Here is a 12,182-nt window from a genome sequence, read left to right as displayed (position 1 = left end):
TGTTGTATTCCTGACCTCCTTCCCTCACTTGCCAAAATTTTATTTTGCTGGTAATTCTCTGGCTGCACCTTTTCTTGCCATAGAGATGACAGGAGTCCTACGAAAGAGCTGCCTGATCCAGCCAGAGCTTCTATTTAAGTTTTCTGAAGCACACAAAATGAAAGGCTTTTTGATTGCATCTACCTGGGACTAGCGCTTCTGCTTATAATTAACTTATTTTTCCCCCACAGCTCTGTAAGACAATCGTAAATGGAAGCAATGGCAATAAATAAAAGGTTAGCTTAATAAATGAATCCATCATTTTTCAAGAATTGGTATATTTGTAACCTTGCTAAAGTTTCAAAGAATTAAGTATTTTTATAATGAGAATTAGGTATTTTTACAATGTAGAGAAATACATAACATACCTTCTGCAGACAACTTACACCATTCATCTCTCCTCTGACGTTTCTAAATAAAAACAGTAAAACCACAAACGTTATAAGCAAGCTATACATTTTGCAGTGAAACTTCACAAGTGTTAACTTCCAAGCAAACCAGTTTCAAAATAATGTTTCACAGCATTTCTCAAAGATTGGATATTTTAAAATAAATGTATTTAAGAAAAATAATGATGAACTAAAGTTTAAAAGACAGAACTATCTTTCCAAAAACACATCAGACTAGAGGGACACACCCCACTGCCAAGACTTCACAACCTTCATTAAATAACCCAAACAAAAATTTTGCCAAAAAGCATTCTGAGTTTCATAAAGCTATGGCAGAACAGAGGTTAGAGAACTCTCAATTAAGGTACACTGAGATGTTTTGTATACATAACTATTCAAAAAGAACTCTTCTTACATATCAAAAAAACAGTAACAATTTTTGGCCAATGGAATTTTTGGTTAATCTTGTAGTGAAGATGTGCATTATGATCCTTCTTTTTTAAGAATCTTGGGTTCATGATGAGTCGCTCATGACATGCATTTTCTTCATCCCTTAAACTGTCTTTCAAGAGCTCTGCTGATTATGACATGCTGATATACTCCACATATTTTACAAACTATTATTGTATTTCATCATTGTTCTTGCAAAGATACATCTTACACATTTAGACCAACATATAAGGAGACAAATGGTCTGACAAAGCACAAGCATGCCATACCATATCATAAGCAAGAAATCTACTAACCAGAATAGATTCTTTCCATTTTTCATGAATCACTCTTGCCAAATTCAGATCAATATGAACCACACAATCCTCGACAGTTAGTGATCCTTATGGAAGAAAGAAAATACATTCATTAAAGCATTCTATAAAAACTCATCTGCACAATTAAAGCACAGTAGACTAGACTCATTAATTTGAATTCTGCAGATTCTACATAAACTATCATGCCTGAAAAAACTTCAGCAACTGCCAATTTGGAAAAAAAGCATTCCACGTAGCATTTGTTATGTGGTGTTCAAAAACTCATGAAGCGTAGGAAAAAACAAGTGAACATTAATTTTATCTTGTTGAGGTACAACTACCTGAAAAACTACATCTTTCTTCCCTTTTTCCCATTTTTCTAGGAGAACCGTCTTTTACAAAGCCACTGTTAAATTAATCACACTTTCATTTGTGAAACTCTGATTTCCCCTATTTTATTTCAATCCACAGGCAACTGCTTCTATGTGACACAACACAGTGTCCAGGGCCCAACAGCAGCCACATGCCTCCTCTTGCTTTCAGAGAAACAAACTCCAAGCAGCCCCTCTAAGGGAAACAGCAGGAATTATCATGGTATCATAATGATACACCTTTCCCCTGAAAGATCTTTCTGATATTGCTTCTCACTCTTTCAAAAATAAAAGGGCAAGAAGTACACATGTATCAAACAAAAAGGCATATTTCAAACACAATAAAACACCTTTCTGCTATCAAAAACTTTTGTTTTGAGGAGACGTGTAAGGCAAAGACACCAGCAGTTAAACCCAACAATAAATCAGGTATCCAGGGTTTCACATCAAGTAACCTTCAAAAGAAAAGACAAAAATGGAAAAAAAAGGAAAAATAAAAAGAGAGAAAAGAAGCAAGCTACATATTCCTTCCGTTTTCTTCCTTTTTTCATCAGTGCTTAACTTCCGTGAGAGATGTTCAAGCCGCTCACAGCTTCCTTCATCAATCTCTCAGCAGAATAATCTGTTTTCATCTTTTAAGTATAGCTGCATTTTATTTTCTCTCTTAAACCATTCATCTTCTTCCCCAATTTAACTGATGCCTAAATCTTTTTTTCTTTCTTCCTTTTTACCTAACCAGTCATAATTTGCATCTTTCTTATCATGTTACTATCCCTTTGAAGACTGAATATAGGCTTATAAGGCCTATTGCTCAAAATACAAATAAGCCAATATATTTTCTTATGCTTTTAAAGTATGCACATATACAAAAAGGTCAAAGATGGCACTACTGCATTTATACTTTTTGCCATGCTTAGTTCTGTTTCATTTCACAAGGAATTGCGCAAATCCACTCCCTAAAAATCAGCATGAAGAGGAAAAAAATACAGGTAAAGGAAGAAAGGTTTTCTTAGCCAAACTGAGGTTTTTTTATAAGAATATGCATATAATTATGCCCATACCTGCATCAATGCCAACAGGCCCAAATATTTCTTTCAACTGGAGTGCCAGTTCAGGAGGTAATGTTAATTCTAGACAATCTATACTGAAGGCTGCACGTGACGCTGGTGTAGGACTTTGTATCTTGGCTTTAGTTTCATCCCAGCTTGGAGTTTCAATTTCTTCTTTACCGCCTATCTCCCTGGAATTCCCTTGGGTTTGTTTATCTGTCTCCAGTTCTTTATCACTCCTAGGAACATCCAGAGGCACATGATCCATTTCCAGTACTGAAGCAGTCATTCTGGAATTCTCTGCATTGCTTTCTGAAGGGTTAGTGTCACTTTCATTATTTAATTCAGATTTTGAATTGGTGGAAGTTGTGTTAGGATCATGAGGCAAAGTCATGGGTATACATAAATCTGCATCAAGCTGTAAAACTCCTGGCTGATTTATAGCTTCTTCAACAGGACTCTCAGAGTCTATCTTCTGCTCTCCTGAAACGGATGGCTCAATGATACCTGCTGCTGAGCTGCCTGCATCAGTTCTAGGGGCTGCGTCTCCAGAATTTTTCAGTTCCCCCAAACCATGCAATGAGGTGGCTGTCAATGACTCAGACACATCAGCATCTGTCACATCTGCCTTGGCAGCTGTGCATTCTGCAATGCTGAGTGATGAGTTCTTGTCTTCCAAAGGCTCAGAGTCATCACCAGCCTCAATTACTAGCGGCATTTGCTCACCGTCTTCGAGATTCTCACGACAACTTGTACTTGCCTTGAAATCCAGCTCTGCGACAACTGGCTCAGCTTCTCTTACTTGAAAATATTGACTATCAACATCTTTGCACAACTTCTCATCAGAGTCTAACAGCAGACCTGTGGCCCAGTCTATGTCTTTGTTACATCTTTCATACAGATCTTTCAGAGCTTCAAATGAAACAGAGTCAAAGAGCTTACAGAGCATATTTAGCTTTTCAGACTCATCAATATTGACCAGTTCACTTTCCTCCACAAATGTACTTTTATCATACGTAACTCGATACGGTATTTTTTCCTGAGAGCCTGAGGCATTATCTACATCTTTGGGTTTGAAGCCGTCTAGACTGCCATTCAATACTTTGGTAGTCTCAGGAAAATGCATTTTGTTTTCTAATCTCCAGAGGAGAGCAAAGTCCTGTGATTCAGTCTGTGAACAGCTACTTTTTTGTCTACATGAGCATGTGTCAAGTTTCTCTTCTGCTGCGTTAAACACAGACAAGTGTTCCTCTTCTTTGGGATGCAACAAATTGTTGTTTGTGAAAGTGAGGGCTAATTTGTGATGTTTCCTCATTCTCTTATTTTGCTGTGTTTTTTTCTCACCTACTGTTTCACTACCTACTGTTTCAGGTTGGTGCATTTGCAAATTCTTTGTATCCAGTTGCTCTGTAGCGTTCACAGGTGTCCCACAAAGCGCATCTACAGTCTCAAGAGCATTTCTATTGATGTCACTATCAGTATTTCCACCTTCATCAGACTGATTTAGACTTGTCTTTCTCATTCTCCGTGACCTTTGTTGTCTCTGTTCTAATGAGCCTGAGACAGGCCAATGTCCTATCATTTGCAATTCTGGTGTAACTTTATCTGAACTAATAGAGGAACAGCTAGCGGCTAGATTTTCTTCCTCATGTCCTTTTTCAACAGCACAGGTCGCAGGCAGGCCGACTTGCTCTTTACCCAACTCAGGATGCTGCTGACTGGGAGTTTCACCTTCCTTGTCACTCTTCAGAGAAGATTTTTCTAGCCTTCTAGTTCTTTTGACTCTCTGACCCATTGTTTGTTCTACAGGCCAGTCACCCAGAAAGTTTAGTAATTCTGGTTTTCTTGACATGCCAAAAGCTGAACTGCTTGGTTCTACTACATTACTATTTTGTGTTGATTTTGGTTCTGTACATATTTCATCAGATTGTTCAACTTCAGTTTGAACTTTGAGAATGTTGTTATCACTGTGTTCCTCAACTTCTCCTGTGTGCAAGCACACATTCTCTTCAGTCCTGGTCACATCAACCTCATCCATTTCTGTTTCAGGATTTTTTTCCATTTTTTCTCCCTTTTCTTCTGTCTTCTCCAAGGGCAGTTCTTCTACACAGTCTGATAAATCAACATCCAAGTCATCTTGAACAGTGATGTTATCAGGATTGTGTTCCACTGAATTATTTTCCATTGCTTTTTCCTCTTTCTGGAAATGTTCAGGATCATGGTTACTTTCTAATGGTAGAGAACTACTGGGAAAAGTTTTATCATCTTTAGCTAATTCAAGATGCTCTACATCAGAAGCAAAAGGTTTTTCTTCCTGTACATCAGAATGTGCCTCTCTCTTTCTGAAAGACAAATTGGAAAAAAGAAAGATAAACACATTTCAAACCTTCTTTAAGCACCTGTCCACATGTTTAGTTTTGGCTTAGCTATTTAGTATTTTCAACTTACAGACCAAAAACCACCTTTCAGGACACAATCATGCATCTGGGGAACTCTAATGAGAGGAAAACAAATTTAATACAACTTAGCCCTAACACCAATACTCCTTTTTAAAAAAGAAGGAACTAAGCAAAGTGGAACTTTCCTTGCTAGCTATCCCTTTTTTACTTCAGGATGGGGCTAAGAATACTTTTCCCCCATTCCCAGCATTCAGTTAGGTACTGAAGCACTCTGCTGCCAGACATCTCCTCCTTCAGATCTGCAAACCTGATAAATATGCTTTTATTTAATGACTCTTGCTCCTCTGATGACTCAATGCTAAAGAAAGTCTAGAAGTTAACTAGGACAGGATGTGACATTTCTTCTCATACCGTGTTTCACAATCAACTATATTCCATTATCAGTGCCCACTTCATTTCAAATAAATTAAGCATGCAAAACCCAAATGAAATAATAACTACAATAAAATCTGATTTCCTATGTATTATTATAATACATATAGAGCATCATTCAGATTAGCCACTACAAAAGAGTTGTGTATACAGCCAACATAAATCTAGACAAGTCCAAATTAAATATACTCAAGAACAAGTACATAATTTGTTACTACTGCACACAGAATCCATCTTATAGAATCATAGAATGTTAGAGATTGGAAGGGACCTCAAAAGATCATCTAGTCCAATCCCCTCTCTGAAGCAGGAACACCTAGATGAGGTTACACAGGAAGGTGTCCAGGCCGGTGTTGAATATCTCCAGAGTAGGAGACTCCACAACCTCCCTGGGCAGCCTGTTCCAGTGCTCTGGCACCCTCACTGAGAAGAAGTTTCTTCTCAAACTTAAGTGGAACCTCTTGTGTTCCAGCTTAAACCCATTACCCCTCATCCTACCATTGTTTGTCACCAAGAAGAGCCTGGCTCCATCCTCGTGACACTCACCCTTTGTATATTTGTAAACATTAATAAGGTCACCCCTCAGTCTCCTCTTCTCCAAACTAAAGAGACCCAGCTCCCTCAGTCTTTCTTCATAAGGTAGGTGCTCCACTCCCTTAATCATCTTGGTTGCCCTACACTGGACTCTCTCCAGCAGTTCCCTGTCCTTCTTGAACTGAGGAGCCCAGAACTGGACACAATATTCCAGGTGTGGTCTCACCAGGGTGGAGTAGAGGGGAAGGAGGACCTCTCTCAATCTACTAACCACCCCCCTTCTAATACACCCCAGGATGCCATAGGCCCTCTTGGCCACAAGGGCCCAGTGCTGGCTTATGGTCATCCTGTTGTCCACCAGGATCCCCAGGTCCCTCTCCCCTACACTGCTCTCTAATGGATCATTCCCCAACTTATACTGGAAACTGGGGTTGTTCCTGCCCAGATGCAAGACTCTACATTTGCCCTTGTTATATTTCATTACATTTTTCCCCACCCAGCTCTCCAGCCTGTCCAGGTCATGCTGGATGGCAGCACAGCCTTCTGGCGTGTCAGCCACTCCTCCCAGCTTGGTGTCATCAGCAAATTTGCTGCTGACTCTATTCCCTCATCCAAGTCATTGATGAATATATTGAGCAGTACTGACCCCAGTACTGACCCTTGAGGCACTCCACTAGATACAGGCCTCCAACCGGACTCTGCCCCATTGACCACGACTCTCTGGCTTCTTCCCTTCAGCCAGTTCGCAGTCCACCTTACTACCCGATTGTCCAGACCACACTTCCTCGGTTTAGCTATGAGAATGCTGTGGGAGACTGTGTCAAATGCTTTACTTAAGTCAAGGTAGACCACATCCACCACCCCGCCATCATCTATCCACCTCATCGTATCTTCATAAAAGGCTATGAGGTTGCTCAAGCACAACTTCCCCTTGGTGAAGACATGCTGACTGCCCCTAATGACCTTCTTATCCTTGATATGCCTTGAGATGGCACCAAGGATAAGTTGTTCCCTCACTTTCCCAGGGATGGAGGTGAGGCTGACCAGTCTATAGTTACCCAGGTCTTCCTTCTTGCCCTTTTTGAAGACTGGAGTGACATCTGCTTTCCTCCAGTCCTCAGGCACCTCTCCCGTCTCCCAAGAATTGGCAAAGATGATGGAGAGTGGTCCAGCAATGACCTCAGCCAGCTCCCTCAGCACCTGTGGGTGCATCCCATCTGGGCCCATGGATTTGTGGATGTTCAGATTGCCTAACTGTTCCTTAACCCAGTCCCCATCAACCGAGGCAAACTCCTCCATTGTCCTGCCTTCCTTTGGGGCCTCAGGGATATGGGGCTCCCCAGGACAGCCTCCGGCAGAGTAGACAGAGACAAAGAAGGCATTCAGTAATTCTGCCTTCTCTGTATCTTCTGTCACCAGGGCACCCACCTCATTCATCAGTGGACCTACACTGCCTCTGGTGTTAGTTTTATCTGCCATGTATTTGAAAAAGCTCTTCCTGTTGTCCTTGACCCCTCTTGCCAGCTTTAATTCTAAGGAGGCCTTAGCTTTCCTAGCTGCCTCCCTACATCCCCTGACAACAGCCTTATATTCTTCCCAAGTGGCCAGTCCCTCCTTCTATGATCTGTAAACTCTCCTCTTCCACTTGAGCTTACCCAGCAGTTCCCTGTTTAGCCATGCAGGTCTCCTGGCTCCCTTCCTTGACTTCCTATGTGTCAGGATGCTCTGATCTTGAGCTTGGTAGAAGAAATCCCTGAATATTAACCAAATATCTTGGGTCCCTTTACCTTCAAGCAGCCTTGCCCACGGGATTTCCCCTAGCAACTGCTTGAAAAGGCCAAAATTTGCCCTGCTGAAGTCCAGGCTTGCAATTCTGCTTGCTACTCTGTTCCTGCCGCACAAGATGCTGAACTCCACCATTTCATGGTCACTGCAACCCAGGCAGCCCTCAACCTCTACTGCTTCAACCAGACCCTCCTTGTTAGTGAGGATGAGGTCCAACAGTGCACCTCTCCTGGTCGGCTCCTCCACCATTTGCATAAGAAGGTTATCTTCAATGCACTGGAGGAACCTCCTGGACTGTGGCTGGCTGGCTGAGTAGTCCTTCCAGCGGACAAAAGGGAAGTTAAAATCCCCCATGACAACCAGGGCCTGTGATTGTGAGGCTGCTCTCAGCTGCCTGTAGAAGGCCTCATCAGCTTCCTGACCTTGATCTGGTGGCCTGTAATAGACACCCACAACAGTGTCTCCCCTGCCAGCCTGCCCCTTAATTCTCACCCATACACTCTCAACTTGCTCCTCATCTGTGCCGGGACAGTACTCAATACATTGTAGTTGCTCTCTCACGTAAAGAGCAACTCCACCACCTCGCCTGGCTGTCCTCTTTCCTGAAAAGGGCATAGCCATCCATGACCATGTCCCAGTCATGTGAGCTGTCCCACCATGTCTCCATAATTGCCACCAGATCATAATCTCCTGCCCCAACACACATTTCTAGCTCCTCCTGCTCATTCCCCATGCTGCGTGCATTGGTGTACAGGCATTTCAGTGAGCGAGCTGAGCACACTGATTTCACCCTAGGGGAATGGGAGGCCTCCCAGTCCCCATCAGTTCTAGAATGCTGCCTCACTGATGCAAGCCCACCTAGAACCCCATCCCCCTTCAGTTCTAGTTTAAAGCTCTCCAAATGAGCCCTGCAAATGAGTCCTGACCCAGCATCCTTTTGCCCCTGCAGGATAAACCATTCCCACGCATCACTGTGTGGACTGGTGTCTTATAAATCCAGCCATTATCAAAGAATCCGAAGCCCTGCCTGTAGCACCAGTCTCGAAGCCAATCGTTTACGGATTGAATTCTTCTATTCCATCCCATGTTGTCACCCAAAAATGGAAGGAGTGACGAGAAAATCACTTGAGCTCCAGACTCTTTCACCATCCATCCCAGAGCCTTGAAGTCTTTCTTTATTCCCCTCATACTGCGAGACGCAGCCTCCTCCCCATCTGTCTGGAAGATCAGCAGTGGGTAGTAGTCTGCCAGATGCACCAAGTCAGGGAGTGCCCTGGTGATATCCCTGATCCGGGCCCCGGGTAGGCTACAAACTTTCCTGTGATGAGGGTCAACTCTGCATATTGGGCCCTCCGTCCCTCTCAGAAGGGAATCGCCTATTACAAACACCCTTCTTTCTTTCTTGTCAGAGGTAGTCTTGAGGTGTGGTCTTCTACCACAAAGACATCAACTAATAACAACACACAGACTCAGAAATAGCAATTTGCTTGTATTTGGGACTACACTCTTCTGAAAAGCATTTTATAGATTTTAAGTGTTTTGTATCTACAACATACATCCAACAGCACATTTCTAAAATAAGGGAAAGCCAATCAAGATCGGCTTACTGAAAAGTAACATGCAGCCATGCTGGGAGGTTTCCAAAAAGCACAAGAAAGTTGACTAGACCTCTTGACTGCTCATTTCTAGAAATCCTGAAATTCTTAAAAACTAAGAAAACTATATGGTGTATTTATTTTTATGATTTAACTGATTTTTTTAACACATTCACTGTTCAACAGCATTATCCAGGTTCCGTTGCTATGAAGCCTTTCATTTGAGACTAGAAAACTAGTAAATGAATCAAACCTCTGGCTTTCATCCTGACCAGGATCTTCACTCCAGCCAGCAGCTTCTGATTTGTCTGGGACTGAAGAATCCAATATTGAACTAACAGTAAGACAGCGTTCATATCGTTCCAACATTTTTTTGATCTTTTCTTTGGATACACCATGAATGTTTCGTCTATGAATTTAAAAAAAAAAAAAAAAAAAAAAAAGAAACATTTCAGACTTGTATATTACAATAAGATAATAGAATAATTTAGTAATAATTTAATAAGTTTACAGCAAGACTAATCAGAGAATTCAGGGGGCCAGGGTAAAATCTGTGGAACAGCAGTTCCTTCTGTATCAGTGCCCCAAGGCATTCCAAACAGGGTATCTCAGGCAAATCACTGCTCCACTTCTCCACCCCACCTGGTGGCCCTGCTTTGCAATAGGATGTTTTGCTTAATATACTAAAATCTAGAACTGTACCAATAATGCATCTTTTTCAAATAATAAGTTTCAGAAACACACCACATCAGATCCTAACAGTGATGCAGGATACCAAACTAGTTATGGAAGATTTCTGAATTCAGTCTTCCTCCTCTGGTTTTGCTAAACAAAGAACTCTTTGAGCCTCCTATTCACCTATTGTTGTGGACACTGGCTAGAAATTTTAACTGACTGTTAAACGCTAACTAGCAATGTGCTCTGCAGCAGTTCCACCTAGAACAAGTGAACACTGTCAAGGATGGCAAAACAGAAATTGAAGGTTTAAGTTCTGTGTTAGGAAATAAAATAAGCTTCCTTGAACAGTGGGCAGCCTTTTGAATTTGAAAGCTAAGCATGTAAATTCAGATGACAACATATATTAAGAAATCACAGAAAAACTTACATTGAAAGAGACCTCTGGAAGTCACCTAGTCCAACCTCCCTTTCAGAGGAGGTTCAGCTAGATCAGGTTGCTCAGAGCTTTGTCTTGTTAAGCTCTGAACGTCCTCAATGACTGAAAGTCTACAGACTCTCTGGGCGAACTCTTTCAGTGTCTGACCATCCTCAGTTTTGTTTTATTTTGTTGGGGTTTATTGTTTGTTGTTTTGTGTGTGTGTATGTGTTTTGATGGTGGTGGTGGTTTAGTTTGCTTGGTTTGGAGGTTTTTTTGTTTGGTTTTCTTTGGTTTGTTTGTGGTGGAGCTTTTTGTTTTGTTTTGGTTTGTTTTTCCTTTATGCAATCAAAACTTCCAAAGTTCTGACTTGCTTACATTTGTTTTGTCTTATCTCTGCGCAATTCTCAGAAGAGATTGTTTTAGTCTCTATAACCTCTCACAAGGTAGCTGGAGACAAAAATATGATCCTTCCTTAAGCTTCTCTTCTTAAGGCTGAATAAACTACTCTTTTTCAAACCAGTATCGTCTGCAAATCTGCTGCGAGTGCACTCTGTCCCAACATCTAAGTCATAAAAAGGACATTAAATAACAGTGGCCCTAAGTATTAATCCTAAAATAAATCCTCTTGAACTGTGAATCACTCATCAACCCCTTTGTACCTGGCATCCAGCCAAATTTCTAGCTACTTTATTACTCACTTACATAGGGCTTACATCTTGCCTATTTTGGCTGTAAGTAATGGCTCTATGACTTTATAGATGGCCCTGCTAAAGAAGTAAACAACAACAACGGTGATGCACAAGGGTTTGTGCCTCTTGGGCCATGAGGTGCTGATTGCCTTAAACTCAGTGACAGCAGAAGCATTTCAAACAAGGCAACAGACCAGCTGGATGTAAAAACTGCCCCAAACTGACTTCATTTTTGCAACCTCAGGAACTCAAAGGAGCAGTCACTGTACATTAAACATAGACGAACTGCAATCATTAAAACATTATATAATATCTATTGCTAACAGTATCTTTTGTATGTAATTAGAACAACGTGACAGTAAAAACCCCACATAATACACATAAAATCCCACAAAAGATAATACTGTAGAAAAAAAAATTTAAAAGCTACTTATTATCACAAAATCTTGACCGATATCTTCCTACTTCACCAGCCACTGTACTGGTATCTTTTTAAAAATAATATTTTATAGACTGTGAAAGATATATAATCTAATATGACATTTTCTTTTACATTCTTACCTTTCAAGTTCTTTTGGTTTAAACTTCCACCAAGTGTCTGGTTCTCGGAACATGACTTTGTATTTGAACTGCTGAGCCTGAATAAAGCAGATACAAAACAGAACAAGCCAAATCACCCACTTCATATTTCTATGAAAAAGCACACAACACGTATTATAGCTTGCTTCTTTAAAGCTGTTTATTAGTATTTTTCAAAATCAATTAAACATTTGGAATAACAAATTTTTGTTCAGTTTCACTTCTTATTATATAAATGGAGATTTTAAAAAACATGTATATGCATCTCTTACTGTAAAATTAAATGATCGCAGGAAAAAAAAAAATCACTTATATCATCCCTTTAAATGTCCCACCTCCTCTGAGTCAAGCCTCAAGAACATCTCTTTCCAGGTACACTATACACATCTCCACTTTCTCCCCAAGACAGAAAAGTTCACTGCTTACGCACAGAGCTGACCAGATGTGAGCCAGCTCCAAAACAACAATCCAGACACATT

The 12,182-nt window shown here is 40.9% G+C and overlaps 1 protein-coding gene across 3 annotated transcripts in view; it reads right to left on the bottom strand.

Annotated features, from left to right (window-relative positions):
* Positions 1-12,182, bottom strand: part of N4BP2 (NEDD4 binding protein 2) — a 46,930-nt gene that overhangs the window by 15,326 nt on the left and 19,422 nt on the right. For all 3 annotated transcript variants that reach the window (XM_065062610.1, XM_065062612.1, XM_065062611.1), the window contains 5 exons: positions 11,686-11,762; positions 9,593-9,748; positions 2,607-4,936; positions 1,175-1,260; positions 408-450 (listed from right to left, as the gene is read on the bottom strand). In XM_065062610.1, the coding sequence (XP_064918682.1) occupies positions 408-450; positions 1,175-1,260; positions 2,607-4,936; positions 9,593-9,748; positions 11,686-11,762 (2,692 nt within the window). The remainder of the gene's footprint in view (positions 1-407; positions 451-1,174; positions 1,261-2,606; positions 4,937-9,592; positions 9,749-11,685; positions 11,763-12,182) is intronic.

Source organism: Columba livia, chromosome 4 (assembly GCF_036013475.1).
Source record: "Columba livia isolate bColLiv1 breed racing homer chromosome 4, bColLiv1.pat.W.v2, whole genome shotgun sequence".
In the NCBI taxonomy this organism is placed as follows: domain Eukaryota; kingdom Metazoa; phylum Chordata; class Aves; order Columbiformes; family Columbidae; genus Columba; species Columba livia.
The sequence above is the reverse complement of the archived record's forward strand: the minus strand, read 5'-3'. Positions and strand labels throughout refer to the sequence as shown.